General features: G+C 38.8%; 1 protein-coding gene across 1 annotated transcript in view; it reads left to right on the top strand.

The window, feature by feature from the left end:
• FRMPD2 (FERM and PDZ domain containing 2) overlaps positions 1-23,133 on the top strand; it is a 315,586-nt gene that overhangs the window by 68,432 nt on the left and 224,021 nt on the right. The window contains exons 14-16 of the mRNA XM_043980068.1: positions 6,349-6,534; positions 9,196-9,352; positions 14,815-15,025. Of these exons, the coding sequence (XP_043836003.1) occupies positions 6,349-6,534; positions 9,196-9,352; positions 14,815-15,025 (554 nt within the window). The remainder of the gene's footprint in view (positions 1-6,348; positions 6,535-9,195; positions 9,353-14,814; positions 15,026-23,133) is intronic.

Here is a 23,133-nt window from a genome sequence, read left to right as displayed (position 1 = left end):
CACAACATTTATTAAACATCTTCTGTGTACAAAGCATTGTGCTTGGCATGGGGGTAGGGGTGGGCGAGGTGGGGGAGATACGAAATTTCAATAAGGCACAGCCCTTGTCCTCAAACACCTTACAGTCTATTGGAGGGGTAAGGTGCCATTGTAGATAGCTATAATATACAGTATTGCATGATCTGTACAATGTGAGATCCAAGAATGAAAGTTTTTTTTAAATGAGGCAATGAGGGTTAAGTGACTTGCCCAAGGTCACACAGCTAATACATGTTTTTTTTGTGTGTGTGTGTGTTTTTTTTTTTAAAGTGAGGCAATTGGGGTTAAGTGACTTGCCCAGGATCACACAGCCAGTAAGTGTTAGGTGTCTGAGGCCGGACTTGAACTCAGGCACTCCTGACTCCAGGGCTGGTGCTCCATCCACTGTGCCACCTAGCTGCCCCACAGCTAATACATGTTAAGTGTCTGTGGCCAGATTTGAACTCAGGTGCTCCTGAATCCAGGGCTGGTGCTCTATCCACTGCGCCACCTAGCTGCCCCCAAAATGAAAGTTTTTAATTGCAACAAAACCAATAAGCATTTATTAAGCACTTACTATGTACTGGCCCTGTGCTGTCAGCTGAGAATAGAAATGCAAGCAAAAAGATGGACAGTCCCTGTCTTCAAGGAGTTTCTGCTCTAATGGGGAAAGACAACATATAAAAGGTAGGTAAAATGTGTGTGTATTGGGAAGGGGGGAGGGTGGAGAGAAAAAAATACAACTAGCGAGGAAGAAAAAGTCTCAAGAATTAGGAGTGGAGCCAGGAGAAGATTGAAAGATTCAATATGGAAGTTCACCCATCAGAGGGACAAGATCACAGGGGTGGAAGAATCTTCTAAGGTGAGAAGTCTACAGTGGTCTTTTTAATGACCAGAGGCATCATCAGGGAAAATTTCCTGGAGGAAACTTCTTTCAAGTTAAGTTTTAAAGGATGGGTCAGCCTTTAACAGGTGAAGAGGAGAAGGGTGGGAATTCACACATAAGGATCATTAAGTAAAGCATGGAGGTGTGACAATGAGGTGTATGTCCTCCCACAGATGAAATTCTATTATAATAGAGAGGCTGAAAATCTCTATTTAACAATGAAAAATGATAAACCACTGCTAAGTCACCCTATTATTGTAATGATATTTAATATGACACGCTTGTACTGTGGTCTAGTGGAAAGGGTCCTAGAGAGATGTCAGAAGTTCAAATTCTGGTTCCACTTCTGCTACTGGACAGCAAGAAAAGTGACCTCACCTTTCTGGCTTGTTCATCTGGAAAGTCAGAGAGTTGGACTAGATGACCTTTACTGTCCCTTCCAACATAAACATTTCATGTTTCTATAATAATATTCCCATACAACAAAAGCATTTGGCTAATCCCTTGGAGTTGGTTGCTATGGAAATTGACTTGCACAATTTGCAAGGAAGAAGACGACTCTTGCAGGATTCTGAGGTTTCCCTTATCTCAGAGAGACTATCAGAGAATTTAAAATACAAATGTCTAACTTTTTAATTGTTCTACTACATTTTTTAGCTTCATTCTCCCTTAATGTATGTGGAGAGGGAAGCAGACAAAAATGACCTTAGAGATGTCTTTTGCTTCCCTAGTATACTTCCCCACCTCCCTACCCCCCAACCCCACCCCTACCCCATGGGAGCTGTCCAAAACCAGCATAGCTGAAGAAATAGTGGGGAGGGAGTTAGGGGAAGATTAAGCTGCTGCGCCCTGGCTTCAAGGTATGCTCAGCTTACTGAGTGTGGCAAATTGCACAAACTCTTTAATCAGTAATTTCTTTGACCTCCTTGGTATCTGGTTGTTGTTGCCCTTCAGTTTAGTGTCTAATTCTCCATTCTTCTGGATCTGTTTGCTCCTGCTGCTCAGGACCCTGGCAGATTCTGGACATGCCTCTCGCCTCTGGTCTTTTTCTTGCATTTGCTCACCCAACATCTGAATTTCTTCATTATTTATAGAATATCAAAATCACAGAATTTCAGAATTGAGAGGAATGGTTATTTTGACATGCTCTTCATCGCTGTCCTTTCAAGCTCAACTTGTATTACCATGGACCTCGCTGGGTTGACTTCCAGACCCACATTACTTTGCCCCAACATACCTCAGGCTTTGTCATGTGAGACTCCTTAATTCACTAATTTACTCTTTCCACTCTAGGATTGATTCCCTTCTGGCATTAAGGAATTGGAGAAATCTCTAGTTGCATATAAAGTCAGAATATAAGTGAATATGCAGATATGCAAAATTTTGTGAACATTAAACCACATGACCTTTAAAGAGATGTGGCCTGAGGTCCCTGCCCCCCCAAGGAGTGATGACATGTACACAAAAGGAATAGTAAAAGTAATACACAAGTATATGAGAGGTATGAACAAGGTTCCATGTGAAGCTAAAGATGGGAAAGGTCATTACTAAATGGAAGGATCATGTATGTCTCCATAGGGAAGATCAGAGAAAATTTCAGTTTTGTAAAAGAGCTTCTGAGGCCCTATAATTCAGTGGTCTCCAAAGTGGAGACTATAGCCTGACTTGAATGGGTATATGATCAACTAATCAGAGGATGGAAAGGTAGGTGCCATTCTTCCTGTGCCAGTCCTAATGAACTGTGGTCTAGGAGCCAAATTTAATATGTAGAGAGTTCATTGGGTGGCTTGCCATAATATTGGGGTTCAGAAAATAATGAGGGACCTCTAGATCCAGAACTTCCTCCCCTCCGAACTACCTTTTTAGATATATTTCTCAGGCCAATAAGAAAGGAGTTTAACAGCCTCTTTTCCACAAACAAATCAGGTTTTATTAATGGGAATAAAATACACAGTAAAGGTGAAGTTAATAAAATCAAAGACAAGGGAATAGGGAAAAAATGGATAATTCCCCCTAACTCTAACAAAAGCCTATACAATCCTCAAACTCACTTCCAGCTCAGCTAATTTAAAGAGCCAGCTTGTTTTATTAACTCAGCACTTGGGGTCCATAGTTTAAATGGGAAATAGCTATGCAGCCAGGGCCCACAGGACAAACACCTCTCTCATCCGCTCCCTGAGCTCACCTACCGGAAAGAGAGTGAGCTCCCCTCAGCAAGCGTTTACTCTCTCTCCCCTAAAAGGGGAGGCCCTTCAAACTTGATTGGAGAGTGGTTTCTCCTGCTGAAGTCAGCAGCATACATCAGTCAGGATAGGCGAGGTATGGCCCATTCCAATCAGTCTGCCAAATTCCATTATTTTACCACAGTGGGACTTGTGTCCCATACAATAACATAAATTCAACACACCTCCTTTCCAACCCTTCCTTTTGTGCAAGGTCCCAATCTTCCATTTCTGAGATAAAGGGTGGTCTCTCTGGGAAGTTATAATCTAATTGATCATAATAGCAGCTGCATGTGAGCCAATAGGAGCTCCCTTCTCCCTAGTATACCTACTTCTTGTCTCTTAATCACCCCCTTTTAATTTTGGGTAAGACAGAGTGAGTTGTACAGGATGAGCAGCCATTCTCATTATGAAACTTTTTTCTTTTTTTTTTTTTCTGGAACAGAAGTGGGTCTTTTAATTTTTATTTATTTAAAATTTGAGTTCCAAATTCTATCCCTATCTCATTCCCTCCCTCCCCTTCCCCCATCTTGAGGTGGCAACCAGATAGAGGTTATACATTCTCATTATGAATCTTACTGTATTATCTTCACCTCCCTCAACACAGTCCTTTCTCAAACTTCCCCATTATTATCAAGGGTGCCACCATTCTTCTACATACCCAAGTTTACAGCCTCAATGTCATTTTCCATTCTTCTACCTCATGTCTCTAATTAGTCACCAAATCTTGTCATTTCTACCTTCACATTATCTCTTGTATTCGTTTCCTCTCTATTCACCCAGCCACCACCCTGCTTCCTCATTACCTCATGCCTTAAGTATTAACAGTGGCCTCCTAGTTGGACTAACTGCTTCGAGTTTCTCTGCTTTCCAATTCATCTTCCACACAACTGCCAAAGTATTTTTCTCCAAAATGCAAATATCACCATGTCAGTTTCCAACTCAATAAATACCAGTGGCTCCCTAATGACTTCTAGGATCAGTGTTTCATCTATTTTGTGTGTTTTACAAATAATTAATTTACACAACTATTAGTATATACTATTACATCTGTATAACTTAGAATTGAGTAAATATACTTATCTTGGAGGTTTGTGCTCGATTTTTTTCTTAGGGGTAGTGACACATGGTCAAAATAATTTGGAAATGACTTTTCTAGTTCAAGCCATGCATGAAAGAAGAATTCTCTCAAAAAATGCCCCTGAAGTGGTCTTTAGCTTCTGCTTGAATGTCCCCAGTGAGTGAGGAATGCCATTCTATTTTGGGATAGCTCTAATTAGTAGAATATTTTTTCCTAATTTATTTTTGTTGTTGTTGTTGTCGTTTTTGCTTTTGGTGAGGCAATTGGGGTTACGTGACTTGCCCAAGGTCACACAGCCAGTAAGTGTCAAGTGTCTGAGGCCAGATTTTAACTCAAGTCCTCCTGACTCCAGGGCTGGTGCTCTATCCACTGCGCCACCTAGCTGCCCCTATTTCCTAATTTAAAGCCTAAATTTTGCCCCTTTGAAGTTTCTGTTTGTTATCCTAGGCTTGCTCTGTGCTCTCTATGCTTCACCTTGTCAACCCCTTCACATATTTGAAGACCATTGTCATGTTCAATTCCACTGCCCTCAGTCTTCTGTTTATCAGGTTCCTCAGATACTCCAATGGAGACATATGGCCAGTGTATTCCCCATCATGGCATGGTCATCTTCTTCTAAACCCTCTTCAGCTTATCAGTGTCCTACCTAAGATGTGGTACTTAAGTGATATGTGACTTGGGCTTTAAAGGATAAGTAGGAATTTAAAAAGTACTGGAGACATAGGAAACACTCTAAACATAGTCATAAAAGTAGGAAAGTGAAAACACATATAGCAGATGATTGATATTCCCATTTATCAATAAAAAGGTACATGGACAAAAGTGACATGATTTAGAACCAGAAACAGAGTGGCACAAAACCACAAAGGGCCTTAAGTGCCAGACTAGAGAGTTGGACCTTTACTTGGTAAACAATCAAGAGTTATTAGAGTGTTTTAAGCCAAGTGATGAGTTCAAACCCAGCCTCAGATACTTGCTGTTAGTGTAACCCTGGACAAGTCATTTAACCTCTTTCTGCCCTATTTCTTCAACCATAAAAATGGGGATCATAATGTGAAGATCAAATGAGATAATATTTGTAAAATGCTTAGCCCAGTGCCTGGCACACGGTGAGTGCTTAATAAATGCCTTTGTTCCATAGTCCTAAGAGCTAGCATTTCCTGGTGCTTTAAAGTTTGCAAAGCACTTTTGAATACTGTTTACACTAGGAGAAATAATGAAATCAAAAGGGGAACAGACTGAACGAGGGCAGTAGGCTCAATTTTGGACATGTTGAGTTCAAAGTGTAAAGATGGAGATTATTGTAGGAAGCTAAAGATGTTTGGGTTTTTTTTTTTTTTTGAGATCAGAGCTAGAGAGAAAGATGTGGAAGTCATTCACATAGAGGTAATAGTCGAAGCCATGGAATATGACAAGCTTGCCCATGGAGAAAGTGTGGAGAGAAAGGAAAGGAGAGCCAAAGAACCTCCAAGTCCACTTGTTCTAAGGATATGAAAAGAGGAAGAGGAGCCAGTGTAGAAAAAAGGGACCATTTAGAGAAGTAGGAGGAGAATGGGGTATCTCTGAAGCCAAGAGAGGAGAGACTATTTATAAGGAGAGGATTATCTAAACTGTTAGGTCAGAATAATAGTCAGGAAGGATAAGGATTGGGAAAGGTATGAACTGGAAAAGGTGACTGAATTCAATGATTAGGAGGACACTGATGACTCTACAGGGAGTAGTTGGTGGTGAGAACAGAAGCCAAATGGCAAGGGCTTGAGAAGAGAGTGAGAAAGTGATGGTATCAGCTGTAGTCTAGGTTTTTAAGAGGTTTGGTTAGAGTGTAGAGAAGTTGGATGAGATAGTAGTTAGAATGGAATGACAGAAAGAGAAGTCTTCATTTTAGGATTTGGAAGACCCACACGTTTCTATAGGCAGATTGAGAGGACTCCACAGAGAGACTGGATAGGTGACAAGGTGCATGCATCTTTATTCTTATTTAAAGATAAAGGAAGGGGTTTGTTTTCTACATCTTTGAATTCTTCTCCCCCACTTCCTATCCACAGTGTAGCACAGTGTTGAACACAATAGGAAGAACTAAGTAAATATCTATTAATTGGTTCAATTTTGTGCTACTAAACCAGCCATTTCTGTCTTCTTAGCTGACCCAGAAGCTTCCAGAATATGGTGTGTTCTTCTATCGAGTCTTCCAAGAGAAGAAAATGCCAGAAGCAGAGATGACCTTGGGGATTTGTGCCAAAGGCATAATTGTTTATGAAGTAAAAAACAATTGTAGAATTGCAAGTTTACGTTTCCAGTGGAGAGAAATGGGAAAAATTTCCACCCAGGTCAGTCCAATTTAGGGACTACAAACCATTAGCATTTCCTCCTTTTGTTGCTTGCTACTTCATAGAAAGAATGGAAAGCATAACCTTGAAGAGACCAAACCTTATGTGTGCCATTTTTCTATATTACATACTCTGGGGAATGCTGGCATTTCAATACCTGGAGGATTAGGTTTCCCTTCTAGGAAGGCTCTCTTAACTCTGGGAATCCATCAGTGTTGACACTGGTGGGCAGATAGTCTAGACTGGGTATTCCGGCCTATTCTACCATTTTTCAGGCTTCATATTTCAGTCTTCTTGTATCCCCATTAGTATTAAAGGATACCACATCTGGCTTTGGTATTTCAGCTTTCATGGGAATTATTGTCCAAGAAGGGTTTTATCAACACTTATGGGCTGTGACTTGTTCAAATATGTATTTAGTCTATCTTCCTTTCTGCAGGACTGCAATGAATTGCTGAAACTCTCTTTCCCTTCCTCCTTCCTTCCTCCTCCTCTTCCTCATTATTTCTCTTCTTTTTCCTGCTTCCCCTCCTCTTCTTTATTCTTTAATCATATTCTTTAACCATAGCAGCATGGCATAGTGGATAGTATGCTTGGCTTGGCATAAGGAAGACTTAGATTAAAATCCCACAATTTTGAGCTGTGTGACCGTGGGCAATTTATTTGATTTCTGTGCCCCTCAGTTTGTTTATTTGTAAAATGAGGGGGTTGGACTCAATTACCTCTAAGGCCTATTTTAGCTCCAAATCTAGAATCTTGTGAATTTCTGTGAGCTTCAATTTTCATATTTGTAAAATGGGCATAATAATAATACCTATAGTCCCTAGCTCTTAGAATTACTGTAAAGCTCAAATGAGATATGTCGTGCCTCAGTTGTGCAGGAAAGCTTTGGGCTCTTCTAATTATAACGATCATTTCCCAAGTGTGTCGTATGCTCTTAAACTTTAAAGCTTGATTTATAAATGTCAGTTATCATTGTATTTATATACTTTGAGCATTACAACAACCCTGTGAAATAGATACTACCATCCTTATCATTCCTATTTCATGTGTGATATTTACAAAGTTCAAGACACGCAGTTTCTGGGTAATTAGTCATTTTTATTAATAATGCTAGCATGTGGGGCAGCTAGGTGGCGCAGTGGATAGAGCACTGGCCCTGGATTCAGGAGGACTTGAGTTCAAATCCGGCTTCAGACACTTAACAATTATTAGCTGTGTGACCCTGGGCAAGTCACTTAACCCCAATTGCCTCACAAAATAATGATGATGATGATGCTAGCCTGTTATTAATAACAGAGGTCAGTGGCCAAAGATCCTCATGGAAGTCACTCAACACTTACCTTGCAAGAGTAGATGTTCATGAGGGTGGCAATAAGCTTTGATTGATTAACAATTAATGAGAGAATGAATATTATAATGAGGGGCTAGGTCATATTTGACCAAGGGTCTTGGGGTAGGTGATCCTGAGCACCCAAATCTTGGTCAAAGAGATTTTTCAATTTCCATGTCCATTGTCTGACAAAAGGGAGAATTCATATTTTCCCAGACCTGTCTGAGTAATACAATGAATAAGAATTCCCCCATTTATCTAAATTTAGAATTTCTTTTCTGTCTTTGATTAGATCTTAACCTGGGTAAGTCTTTTTTCTTTCTTTCTTTTCTTCTTTTTTTTTTTTTTTTGGCAAGGCAATGAGGGTTAAGTGACTTGCCCAGGGTCACACAGCTAGTAAGTGTCAAGTGTCTGAGGCTGGATTTGAACTCAGGTCCTCCTGAATCCAAGGTCAGTGCTTTATCCACTGAGCCACCTAGCTGCCCCCTGTGTAAGTCTTTGAGCAAGATTTCCCACACTGGTTGATTTCTGGATGAGGAAGCAGAAAAGAGGAAAAACTTTGGTCTTTATTCAATAACAAGCTATTAATTTAAGAGAGAAATACTTTTTCTGGGGAAACTAGAGTTCAGAGAGTTTATGGTCCACAGCTAACAAGTGTAGTATTAAGATTCAAACCCATACTTTCCTAGCACCAAAACAATAAACATTCATTAAGCACCTAGTATGTGCCAGGAATTTTGCTCAGTGCTAAGTATATATAAAAGAAAAAGATGATACAGTACTGCTCCTCAGGGAACTACATTATCCTAGACATTAAGATCAGGATTCCTTTTTTTTTTTTCTTTAAATTTCTTTTTAAGGTCAGTATTCTTTTCAATTTACCTAACTTGCTTAGTCTGCTTGCTATTGCGTTTACCGCTTCCTCTCTCTGCTTGTTTTCATTCTGGGTTTCTCTGTTCCCTGAACCTACTGCTCAAGTGCCAGATCAGTGGGCTTCTTCTCTTCCCTGGGGATTGCTATTAGCTATGCTTAAATGACTATGAGCAAATTGGATTGAAGGAAAATTAAGTCAGTTCAGTTCATCCTGGCTCAACTTTACATCAGAGATTCAGACCTGCTGCTTACATGAGTGGAGAGACAGCCTTGGGCACATTGACTGAATGAAGTTTCCAGGCTCAGGACCATTTGTCCTGGTCCTGGAGGGATGGTTGTGAAGATAGTTAGACACTCCTCATGAACCTGTGCTAGATGAAACGAGAAAGCTAGTAGAAAGTGAATTGAATGTGGATAAATCACTGTGTAAGAATCTTTAGTTTTTCTTTCTTTAGAGAAAGAAATTCACCATTGAAAGCACCATCAGTGGTAAGAAACACACTTTCATTACTGACACTGCCAAGACATGTAAATATTTGCTGGACCTCTGCTCTGACCAGCACAGATTTAATGCGCAGATGAGCTCTGGGCAGTTTTCCCAAGTTTTATCAGGTGAGTAATGCCATAGTCACAGTTCTATGGAAAATACTTCTAATATGACATCCTCATGGTTCTGCGTGTAAATGAATCAATCACTAGCATTTTGGATCGACTTCTAGTGTTCCGCAGATCTATCATCATCCCTTATTATCAACTGTAAGACCCTTAGCAAGTCACTTTGTGTCTCTGAACCTTTCCCCTCTTCAACAAAATGGGGATAGTAAGTCTTCCATTGACTACTTTGTAGGGTTGTTGAAAGGTCTGTGCCTTGTTAACCTTAAAGCACTATAGAAATGCGACATTATTTTTCATTAGGAAAATAGTCTGAGAAAGGAGTAGAGGTGGTGAAAAGCAAGATAAAGGCTTTTGAACTTTAGAAAAAACAACTTAGATATCATCTTGTCCAACCTCATTTTATTTATATTAAAAAAAACAGGTCAACATTCCAATTAGAGGTATCAGAGTTAGGAAAACCTCAGTTAAAACCTTTCTCTCTTTTTTTTTCTTTCTCTTCCTATTTATATAACTCCATTCCTTCTGACCACTTACTTGAATATGTAAGTGACCTTGGCAGGTCTCTTAACCTCTGTTTGCCTCAGCTTACTCATCAGTAAAATGGGTATAAATAATAACGCCTACCTCTTAGGGTTGTTATGAGGATGAAATGAGATGATATTTTAAAAATGTTTTGCAAACAATGTGTCAAAAAATGCTAACTGGTACAATTCAATCTCCTATGATCAACCAAGTATGTAAATTTATATAATGTTCCATACCCCGAGTCCCCCACGTCTGCAAAGAAAAGGTGGAGGCCTTTTTTTTTTTTTTTTGTTGTGAGGCAATTGGGGTTAAGCGACTTGCCCGGGGTCACACAGCTAGTAAGTGTTAAGTGTCTGAGACTGGATTTGAACTCAGGTCCTCCTGACTCCAGGGCCAGTACTCTATCCACTGTGCTACGTAGCTGCCCCAGGAGGCCTATTTTCTAATCTATTCTCTTGGACCAATCTCAGCCATTATAATTAAACAGGATTCATTTTTTTTCCTTTTTTGCTCTTTCCATTTATACATTCATAATGATTGTGTATAATGTTTTCCTGTTTTGGATTACTTCACTCTGCATTAGTTTATAAAAATCTTCCCATGCTTCTCTGAATTTGAATATTCATCATTTTTCATATCATGTGATACCATCAGCCCAAGAGTTTTAAACATAGTTCCAATGGACCTAAGAAGTAAATAGATGTCAGAAAGTCTGTGAACTTGGATAAGGAAAAAATACCTATTTATTTTCACTAACCTTTGGTTTCCTTTGTATTTTATTCCATACATTAAAAAATATCATTCAGATTTGCCAGCCTGCCAAAGTGGTCTGTGAGACACAAAAGGGTAACAACCATGTTATTCATTTCCCAGATTAATGAGCATCTACATTTCTTTGTTACTTCAAAAAAGTGCTGCTGTGAATATTTTGGCATGCATAGGATAGGATCTTCTCGCCAATTTTACCTTCTTGAATATATATTTAGCAGTGCTTTATTTTTATGATGATCAAATTGAGGCCCAAAGAAGGAGAGCAAGTTTCATGAGATCACACATGTAGAAGGTGGCAGCAGATAGAGGATTTAAAATTTAGTGCTCTTACAGCACAGTAGTATTCCAAGAAATGAAGAGCTCAATGATCTTGGAAAAACAGAAAGATTTGTGTGAAATAATGAAGAGTGAAATGAGTAGAACCAAGAGAATATTGCATGTAGCAACAGCAATATTGTTTTAAGAATGATTTTGAGCAAATAAGCAATTTTGATTATTATAAATATCCCAATTAACTCTAAAGAACATATGAAGAAAGACTATTTGCATCCAGAGAAAGAATTGATAATTAGAAGTATGTATAGAATAATTTTACATATATGTACCTATTTGTATCTAATGGTAGGCATCTGGGAGGGGTGGTGAGGAGGGAAGGAAGAAAAGAAAAAAAAAGAAATTGACATAGTAACTTTATTATATGCTTAAAAGGAATAGCAAGTTGTGCATAATAGATTTGTAGTTTCATGTGTAATTGTCTTTTTTATTGTACTCTGTCATGGAAAAAATATTAAATGCTTTTCCCACTATAACATATTCTGTTTAAATGCTCTGGACCAAAGGATTACACCAGTTTTTGCTGGAACAGAGGGTTTGTATAGGGATGTAGAGGGGGATAAACTACAAACAACTTGGAGTGATATTGAAGGCTCTTTATAATGTGACTCCAATTTACCTTTCCAGATTTATTTCAAATGTTTTCAATTCACAAACTCCACATAATAGTCAAACTGGATTACTAATTTTCCCAAGAATTCAATATTCCATCTACAACCTCTGCAGTGGACCACCCACCTGCCATGCCTGGAATGTGCTCCCTTCCCATCTATGCATTTCAGAATTCCCTCTCTTCTTTCAAGGTTCATTTCATGTACTAGGGACCCTGTGAAACCTTCTCCTATGCACTCCCATACCCCAGATGCTAGTTGTCTCCCTTTCCCCAAATTTCCTTGCATTACATGTTGCTGTGTACGTGTTTTCTCCACATGTACATGTTTTATTACTCTGATAGAATATAAGCTCCTTGAGGTCAAGAACTGCTTTTCTTTTCTTTTCTTTTTTTTTTTTAGGCAATTGGGTTTAAGTGACTTTCCCAGGGTCACACAGCTAGTAAGTATCAAGTGTCTGAGGCCAGATTTGAACTCAGGTCCTCCTGAATCTAGGACTGGTGTTCTATCCACTGTGCCACTTAGCTGCCCCTGTTTTTGTTTTCTTATTTTTGTCTTCTCAGCAGGAAACATAGTACCTTGCATTTATGTGTTTGTGTCCATACATATGTTCATATATATATAGACACACATATATATATATAAATGTGCACGTGTGTCTATATATATATGTATACATAATATGATATAAATTTATTTATCAGTAAGTGTTTGTTGAATTAAATAGGGTTATTTAGATACGAATACAAAAGGTTGGGGCCAGATTCTGAAAGTACTTGAATATATGATGGAGTTTAACCTTTATTCTAAAGGCAGTAGGGGGCCACTAGAGGTTTATGAGCAAAGAGTAACATGATGAAAGTTGTATTTTAGGGAGATTAACCAGCCTTTTCTCTGTAGAGGATTTTCAGATGCTTTATTCCACAATAATTAACTTATACTTTCTCAAAGAAGATTATTAAGGGTTCTCAAAACCAGGCCATGTGACAGAGTATTAGGGGAATGGGGCATTAAGATAGAAATGAACAACTGCATGTTAGGTGATGATTTGTGGGTTTTTTTGATGGAAAACAAAGCTAAACAAAAATAGGTCTTCTCTCAATGTAATTGAACTTCCTTTAGCTGAAGCTAAATTTCAGCCAAATCCTTTCACACAGCATGTGAAGAAATATGGTAGAGTGGATAGATTGAACCGAGACTCCAAAGAACTAAACTGGAATCCCTATTTTGATGCTTCTTACTTCTGTGTTCTTGAACAAGTTGTATAACCTCTTTAAGCCTCAGTTTTCTCATTCATAAAAATGACAGGGTTAGACCATATTGTCTATGTATGCTTCAGTCAAAACAGAGTGGACACGAGAGATGTAAGAGATATTTAAAAAGAAAAATATACACATTGGTGACCAATTAGATATGGGAGAAAGGATTGGGAAGGAGTTGGTGGTGATGAATGGAGATGATTTGGGATGGAGAAATGATGTTAAATCATGGACACGTTGATATTGGAGTGTATTTAGGACAACTAGATGACCACCAAGTAGTTGGAAATGCAGGACTGGAGCTCAAATGCAGAATTAGAGTTAAGCAAAGATGTTAGGACTAGATGTTAGAACAGAGCTGAATGTTATTTACATAGAAGTGGAGCCATTGGTGTTGATGAGATTGTCAAGGGAGAGAGTATATAGAACCAAGAGGGGTATGGGCAGAACACTGGAAAATATTCACCTGTAGGAGGTGAAGAAAAGGATGTATGCCTTGCAAATAGTAGGTGCTTAATAGATGTTTATTGAAATTCATCATAAGGTACCTTCCTTGTGACCTTTTGGGGGTAGGATAAACTTAGGGAAACCGTTTCAGATTCATATAACTATTTGACCAAACAAAACACATGTTGCAATAAGAAGCCAGGCAGATGTTTTACTCAAATATATCATTATATGACTTGAACAAAACTTCATCATCTCTGGAATTATCTGCATTGGAAGAGTTGAACCTGTTTGCTATGTTTGTGCTAAATTTAAATGAGAGATGATTGGTAAAAGAGTTTTGTTTATGTATCTCCAGTACCTAACACAGTGCTTGGCACATAGTAGGGCCTTAATAAATATTTGTTGATTAAAAAATAGAAAAGGCACATGCCTTTAGAAAACTTTAGCTCTGAACCCAAGTAAATCAATGAACATAAAGTTAAAAATCCAGATTCTCTTCATGGACAAATGTCCTTAAGTGAAGTTGAAATTCACCATATTTCTCCATCATTGTTTCTTACCAACAGTGACTGATTTTATTCTTTGTAATCCAACTATACCCAAAGAATAACCAGTACTTGGCTGAACAAATTTAGTTGTTGACCTCTTGCATCAAAGGCTATGTCTTTTATTTTTGCATATCTCCTGGACTAAACTTGGCTGCCCTTTCTTTCAATAGATGCATATTACAGCCTCGCTGTCAAACTAAATGGACATATAACTACAGCCACCTGAGAAGATAGTTTTTTTTTTTGGTTGCACACACATGCACACACACACACACGCAAACATACACAATTGATTACCTCTTTATCAGGCACTATTTTGTGGAGGGAAGAGCACTAGAATTAGAATCAGATGATCTTGGTCCAAATTCTCGTTTTACTACTTACTAACCATGTCACTGATGGAAAAGTTGCTTTATCTCTCTGGGTCTCAGTTTCCTCACTTAAAATGAAGGAGTTGAGGGGCAGCTAGGTGGTGCAGTATATAGAGCACCAGCCCTGGATTCAGGAGGACCTGAGTTCAAATCTGGCCTCAGACACTTGACACTTACTAGCTGTGTGGCCCTGGGCAAGTCACTTAACCCTCACTGCCTCACCAAAAAAAAAATGAAGGAGTTGGCTTAGATGATCTCTAACATCTTTTTCAGAACTAAATTGATGATATTCACACATGTACATTTAACTTATACCTTGTCTAACTTTTACCTCCTATGTCAAAATGCTGGCAATTCTTTAATTTTCCTATTATAGTGGGGAACAGATGGCCTCAATTCAACAATCACCTTCTTTTTTTAGAAACGCAAACACAGCTTTGGAAACAGCTAGGTTTCTGCAAAAAGTCTCTAGCAGCCCAAATTCTTGGTAAGATACAGCAGATAGAATGGTATTAATGCTCATTATTTTTTTTCTCTCTCCCTTCTTCCATCCTTCCCTCCCTCCCTCCTTTCCTACTCTCCTGAATTCAGAAGATAATCAGTTCATGCAAATGGCCAAATTCGATTCTGCAAATGTGCCCCAGAGGGAGTATCTCCCCCTTATTCAGAAATTGTCTTGCTCAGAAAATATGGTGCTTGGATCAGATCTGGAAAGTACATCTGGAAGGCTGCTAGGCAAATCATGTGATAGTTTCAATGTGGAAACTGGTCATAGTGTTGGAGATGAAGGCAACCAAGACAGGTGGGTTTCAATCAGCCATTCATGCACTACCAAGTTGCCATTGTTGTTGTTGTTTGTCCTTCATTCTTTTGTTTTGTTTTGGTTTTTTTGGGGGGGATTTTTTCCTTCATTCTTGAAGAGGACCATGACATTAAGGTGAAGTCATGACTTGTACTGAATTGGATTTAAGTGAGGGAGGGCTGTGCAAAGTCACCAACCTCATTCTCTCCTCCAGAGCCATCTGGGTCCAGTGGCAAGATATACATCAGGACAACTGGAGATGGCCCTGGATGTTTAAGGCAATTGGGGTTAAATGACTTGCCCAGGGATCACACAGCTAGTAAGAGTCTGAAGTGAGATTTGAACTCAGGTCCTCTCAACTTCAGTGCCTGTGCTCTATCCATTGTGTCACCTAGCTGCCCCATGAAGTCTAAAGTATTCTCGTCTTAGTCAGAACATCTAGGTTTGAATTTTAGCTCTGTGTAACCTCGGGCAAGTCAATTTATTTGATCTTCAGTGTCCTTAATGACACTGTTATATGAAGGTGGTAGACTGATTTCTAACCTCCCAGTTGTAATCCCTTTGATGTTCAAGTGCTATGTATGGAGTACCACAAGAAAATAAAATTATGAACTTACTATGTACAAGGCACTGGGCTAGGTGCTGGGGATACAAAAATAAAATTAAATCAATCCTTGCCCTCAGGAAATTTGCATTTTAGGGGATAGTGGAGGGCATTTAGCACATATATAGCATCCACTTTTAGTAGTAGTAGTAGTAGTAGGCTTCCACCAGTCGAGGACGACCATGGATCAGCACCTTGAAGAGCCATAGGCCACAGTCCACACATATATATATATATATATGTGTATATATCATGTGTGTATATATATACACACATTTATACACATACACATACATATTCAACATTATTAAAAGGAATTTAAAGAGGGAAAAAATTAACAAATGGGAGGATTAGGAAAAGCCTCAGATAGGAGGTGGCCCTTGAGCTATCTTGAAAGAAGCTAGGAATTCAAAGAGGTATATATGGGGCATGAGTACATTTCCAATATGGGGGACTAACTTTGCAAAAGCACAGAGACAGGAGGAGTTGTAAAGCTAGGTATGGGGAGAAGCTAGCAGAATGACTTGCCTACAATTGAGAGAGAGGAATTCAAGATGGTTGGAATAATAAGAAACAGGACTGCAAAGGGAGATGGGAACCATATTTTGGAGGGCTTCAAATGTGGCCAGAGGATGTATAAACTCAGTGGGAGGGTGTCATATGATTTTGTTTCCTTTCTCTTTCAGTCATTTCAATTTAGAGCCTGTGGAAACAAGTCATTTGCTTTTTGTAACTGTGATTTAGGAAACAAAAGACTCCTTTGTTGTATTGATTAAGTGTGAACTAATTCATCTTAGGTGGTAAGCTAAAACTGGGCACTAAGTCTGAAAATATTAATGGTTTATGTCCTTTTAATCAAAAGAAATAAGAAGCATAATTTCCTATACTTGTTCTTTTAGAATAATAAGTTTCAAGGAGGAGAAAACTGGTTTTTTTTGGAGGGGGGGAGTTGGGGAGAGCCAGAGAAAGAACTCTGATTCTTATGGAAATTTGGCTCAAGGTTCCCCAGACCAGACTTAGAGAGGAAGAGAATTGTGGAACTTAGGAATCAGGGTCCCCATCAGTGTGTCAGTCTTTCATTGTCAGATCATCACAAATAATCCAGTAAAAATGATTTTGGAGAGAGATTTCATTTATTCACCCAACAAAAATTTCTGAGTACCTATTATATGTATTAAGTAATTAGGTGGTACAGTGAATAGAGGACTGGTCTTGGAATCAGGAATACTCATCTACAAGAGTTTAAATCTGGTCCCAGTCACTAGCTGTGTGAATCTGGGCAAGTCACTTAACCCTGTTTGACCTAATATGTAAAGATGAACTAGAGAAGGAAATGGAGAAGCACTCCAGCATCATTGCCAAGAAAATGGGTTTGTGAAGAGTTGGACACAACTAAAAATGACTCAGCAGCAACAACAACAACATTATACATAGTAAGAGTCTTGAGGTGGGCAGATAGATGGTAAGCTTTGGAGTCAGGAAGACCTGAGCTCGAATTTTGTCTCTTAAGCATACTAGCTATGTGGTAAATTCTCAGTACCCTGGGCAATTCTCTAAGACTATAAGTTATAGAGGATTTGCTCCTCTGCATTTGAGAAAGGAGTTTCCACACTGGAAGTTTCCCATCTCAAGACTCTTCAACCCATTACCCCTGAAATGCTATGTGGTAGTCTAGGTGCTAAGGAGGCTACAAAGAAGAATATGAGGCAGCTAGATATCTCAGTGGGTAAGAGCACTGAATCTGGCATCGGGAATATATGAGTTCAAATCCCATCTCAGACACTTCATAGCTCTGGGACCGTGAGAAAATCACTTGTCCTCTCTTAGGCTTAGTTTTGTCATCTGTAAAATGGGGATTATAATAGCAGTTACCTCACAGGATTGTCTTGAGGAAATATTGAGGGAAAATGTAGTGTGCTTTGCAAACTATAAAGGGCTACAAATGCTAGCTATTACATGACATTATCCTTATTTACAATCAGCCGGGGAGTTCTATTTGTACAAATATATTATGACAATATATGTGGCAAGTGCTCAAAATGAATTCATTTCAACAAATTTTTTGACTTGTGGGCAAAGTGTCCTCCATAAAGGTGGTTTAAACAAAGAGTTCCAGTAATCTAGATAGGAAGAAGTCATTTCCATTGGGATGATCAGGAGAGGTTTTAGGGCTTCATTTGTTCTAGACATTGAAGGACAAGAAGGATTTCAATAGGCAGAGATGGAAAGAGTGAAATGAACATGCCTTAGAGGTAGAAAAAGGCTTGAAGTCAGAGTGAAACATCTTTTTCATTCATGATAGTGGGCTGCCATTAATGCAGTCTGAGATCACATGAGGTTTTTCTTTTTGTTTGTTTGTTTGCTTATTTTTGTTTTTGGCTACCATATCATCCTGTTGACTGTTATTGAATTTTTACTCTAACACCCCAGGTCATTTTTACATGAACTATTAACTAGCCCTTTCTCCCCCATTATGGACTTAAGCCATTGATTTTTGGAACCCGGTTATAATATTTTACAATTATGTCTATTACATGTCATCTTATTAAATTCTGTCCATCATTCTAGCCTGTCACAATCTTTTTCAATTCTGAATATGTCATCAGCTTGTTAGCTATCCTACCAGTTTCACGCCATTGTAAATTTGATAGACATGGCATTTATGTCTTCATTCAAGTCATGAATCAAAATGTTCAATAGAACAAGGCTAAGGACAACACCCCAAGGGACCTACCTTCAAGGTCACATAAATCCATTAATTCTTGTTCTTGGGGTAGTGCCATTTCATACTATTCTGAATTCCCTTGACTTTACAATTTTCCAGTACACACCTGACATAGGCGTGTTAGACTAGGCCTCAACCTCTAGAGGAAGTTTTGGGGGACATTTAGGAAAAAAAACCTGACACAAAAATGTGTTTTTTTTCACTTTTTGTTTACCAAACTTTGTGTAAATCCTTATTTTGTGCATGTATAATTGGTGCTTTAAAATGGTGCTGATGATCTGCTTACTGTAGACGGGCCCATTTGCAAAGCAATCTGGCTATTTTTATAGGCAAGAAATCTCTTTTCTATAAAATAGTTTTAGCCCTTGGTGCCATGGGCTACTTTCAAATAGCCTACACTTCTAGGCATTTAGCTCTCTAATTCACTTCACTAAATTAGGCAGAGTTATAGAGTGGAAAGAGACATGGAACCCTGGATTCAAATCTTGTCTCCAAATTCTGCTCTGTGTTGACAGGCAAGCTACTTAGTATGTCTGAGCCACAGTTTTCTCATCTGTAAAATAAAGATGATACTAACACTCAATCAACCAATAAACATGTATTAAGTGCCTACTATGTGGAGGGCACTCTGCTACACTATCCACTCCCTAAGATTGTTGTGGGTAAAGTGCTTTGCAAACTTTAAAGCACTACTGAAATAAGAATGAATGGAATTGATAATCATTATAGTTACTCTATGAATTAGTAATTGGAAATGAGTCATGCATTTTGCTTTAGCCTCTCTTATAAGGTTCTTGAATCAAGAAGTATTTATTAAACTGCTACTACATGCCAGGCACTATGCTCGGTGCTAAGGACATAAATACAATGAAGTTAAGAACCCCTGCTCTTAACTATACCCGAAGGGCTATAAAACTGTACATACCTTTTTATCCAGCAATACCAGCAGTAGGTCTGTAAACTAAAGAAATTTTTTTAAAGGGGGAAGAGCCTATTTGTACGAGGGTCTTTGCAGCAGCTTTTGTTGTGGTGGTGAAGAATTGGAAACTGAGGAGATGCCCATCAACTGGGGAATGGCTGAACAAGTTGTGATATATGATTGTGATGGAATAATACTGTGCTATAAGAAATGACAAGCAGGCAAAAGAAAAACCTGGAAAGACTTTCATGAACTGATTCAGAGAGAAGTGAGCAGAACCAGAAGAACATTGTACACAGTAACAGTAATTGCAATATAATAATCAAAGACAATCCCAAAGGACTCATGACAAAAAATGCTATTTGCCTCTAGAGAAAGAACTCATGGTATCTGAACACAGACCCAAAGCATACTATTTTTCACTTTCCTTTTTAATTCTTTATTTTTGTTTGAGTTTTTTCCCCACAAAATGACTAATATGGAAATATTTTTACATGATTGTATAAGTATAACATATATAAAATTGCTTGTCAGCTAAGGGAAGGGGGAGGGGAGGGAGGGAAAGAATTTGGAACTTAAAATTAAAAAAACAAGAATGTTAAAAATATTTTACATGTAATTGGGGAAAATATTATTACAAAATTTTAAAAATCAGATCACAACCAAACCAAAAAACAAACAAACAAACAAACAGAAACCCAATTCCTGCTTTTAAAGAGCTTTCTTTGTGAGAGGGAAGACAACTATTTTTTCCTAATTGGTCAAAATTGAGTTCAGTATACCTGTTCCTTTCACTGCTTCTACCACCTTTGGGAAATGAAGTGAAGAATTTATCAACTACTCTACTTTTAGTAAATAGAGTGCTAGAAGTTTTCTCCCTCCTCCACTTTAAGTTTATGTCTCCCTTGGGCAGGTTAACTGTTCTTCAGGTAAATATGTTCTCTTTGATTCTTGCTAAATGTACTCCACCTCTGGCCAGGAACCTACTATTTCTGTATATCAAGCCACATAGAGAAAGCAGAATCCTGTTCTTCTATACCATTTTACTGAGTCGACTGCTCCCTGTTTCTCCCTTTCTTTCCTGATTTTCTTAGACTTTATCCCCAGTAATTCAGCAGATGTGGGCAGTGCTTGTCACATCTGATAAATCTGGGGAATTTCTTCATCACACCTCAGATCTGTGCTACAAGAAGAAAGTTCATGTGCTGAATAGTCACGTCAGGTCCACGTGGAGCTGGCTTTATCTCAGTTCTTCTGGAGGGAGTTGGTGTTTGGCAAGATACCTGACACGGCTCCACTGAACTGACTCGTGTGACTCTGAGATAACCCTTTGACTTATGAGCATGGGATACCTCTTCTTCATGACATTAAAAGCTTGAAGAAAGCTACCATGCCCCTATTGTGCCAAGTCATCTCTTCTTCAGGCCATACGTCCTCATCCTTGAACCAGCTCTTCCAATACAGGGAACCAGTTAGAGCTAGATTTCCCCCAACTCTTCTCTTTGGGCAGTCTGAGGAATACTATGGACCCCTTCTCAGAATCCTGTTTTTAAATAATTAAAAGAAATGCCGAATTGCAGTTAGAAGTGGTTGAAAATAAATGGACCTGGGTCTTTATAACCCAGGTGAAGACCCCTTGCTCTAACTCCTCCTTGCATGCTTTTATCATTTCCCTCTTCTGGATGCTCTCCAGCTTATCAATATCCTTCTTAAATGTGGCACCTGTAACTGAAAACAGTATTCTAGATGTAGTTTGATGTGGGCAAGTAGAGCAGAATTATCACCTTTGTCCTGAAAATTATATCTCTCTTCCTTTATCTTAAACCCACATTAGCTTTTTTTTGGCTAACACATCACACTGTTGACTTATATTGAGCTTGCAGTCTGCTAAATCCTACAGAACTTTTTTTCCCAGATAAATTATTAGCTAGTTTTTTTCCTACAATCTTGTTCTTGTGAGGTCACATTTCATCTTATGATATTTGGCCTACCAAGTTCTAACCTACCATGATGTTTTGAATCCTGACTCTGTCATACTGTGTCCTACTTATCTCTTTCAGATTTGTGGCATCTACAAATATGATAAACATGCCCTCTATTCCTTTTTCCAGGTCATTGATAAAAATACTGCATGGCATACAGCTAAGCAAAGATCCCTGGGATATACTGCTGAAGACCTCTTTTTGAGATGACATTCAATCTTTAATGACTATTCTTTGGTCTGGCTGTTCTTTTCCCTCCCCTCCCCTCCCCTTCCCTCCCCTAGCCTCCCCTCCCATCCTCTCTCCTCTCCTCCCCTCCCCTTCCCTCTCCTCTCTCCCTTCTGTTTCTATCTTCTTTTCTTTTCCTCTGGCAGAACTCTGAGCCCCTTCCTGTTTTCTCTAGATGCTAGTAATAATAAGCAACCTCACTCACTGGGGCCGTGCAATGCCTCCCTAGAGGCTCTGACAGCCCAGGTTCTAATGCTTAAAAACAATTTCTTCTTACTGCTCACTAGTGTGGAATTAAAGCCTTGAGAAGTGGCACCAGTAAAGAGGAATGTTTATTCAGCCAGACATCTATAGAAGGAAATCCAAAATAGCTATCTCCAGAGGTGCTTGCTTCAATATGGTATGATCGGCTTCATCTAAGTTTAGCCAGTCATCATGCCATTCCTACAAGATCTTTCAAATATATAGCTGTCACTTGGCAAATGGATAAACAACCTTATAGATGAATCAATCATCCCCTGACTATATGTCAGGCATAGAAACACTTTGAGTGGAAGAGAATATTATTCAGTTAACTGAAACTACTATTTACTAGTTGCTCCCTTGAAACTTAGAGAGTCCTGGGCACATTTCCAGTTATGCTCTGGAAGGATGCAGCCTCCTTTTGGGGGGCATGATGGGAGTCAAATGGAGATTCAGCATTCACTATAAGGAACATTCAGAAAACAATCCTTGAACACCTACTGTGTATGAGATATTGAGTTGGAAACCATGGGAGACAGAGATATATTAAACATAATTCCTGCTCTCTAAGAGTTTATACTTTAGGGGCAGCTAGGTGGCACAGTGAGTAAAGCAATGGCCCTGGATTCAGGAGGACATGAGTTCAAATCTGGCCTCAGACACTTGACATTTACTAGCTGCGTGACCCTGGGCAAGTCACTTAACCCTCATTGCCCTTCAAAAAATTAAAAAATAAAATAAGAGTTTATACTTTAGGGGCAGCTAGGTGGCACAGTGGATAGAGTACCGGCCCTGGAGTCAGGAGTACCTAAGTTCAAATCCGGCCTCAGACACTTAACAGTTACTAGCTGTGTGACCCTGGGCAAGTCACTTAACCCCAATTGCCTCACTAAAAAAAAAAAAAAGAGTTTATACTTTAGCAGGATAGGTGAAAGCCATACCCAAATAACTATGATATAAGATAAGAGGTGATAAGTGCTATAGAAAACATAGAGAATACCATGGGAGTTCAGAGGACGGATCACCTTTGGTGTTTGATGGGATCAGTGGAAGCTCTGGGGAAAATATGATTTCTTAGTTAGAAAGCTTAGTAGGATTTTCCCAGGTAGAAATGAGGAACAGGCATTGTTGGCAGATAGGTTAGCATGAATAAAGGTAGAGAGTTGGGAATATGCAAATAATGTTCAGGTGATGTTAAATAGATCAATTTATTTAAGTGAAGATTTTATATTGGGGAAGATTAGGTTGGGTCCATATAATGGATAATATTGATTGTTATGCTTGAGTTTGGGTTTATTTGTTAAAGAGCCATTTTTGTTGTGTTTTTCACTCATGTCTGACTCTTTGTGACCCTATTTGGGTTTTTCTTGGCAAAGATTCTGGAAGAGTTTGCCATTTTCTTCTCCA

Source organism: Dromiciops gliroides, chromosome 2, assembly GCF_019393635.1.
Source record: "Dromiciops gliroides isolate mDroGli1 chromosome 2, mDroGli1.pri, whole genome shotgun sequence".
In the NCBI taxonomy this organism is placed as follows: domain Eukaryota; kingdom Metazoa; phylum Chordata; class Mammalia; order Microbiotheria; family Microbiotheriidae; genus Dromiciops; species Dromiciops gliroides.
This window is presented reverse-complemented; position numbering and strand designations above follow the sequence as displayed.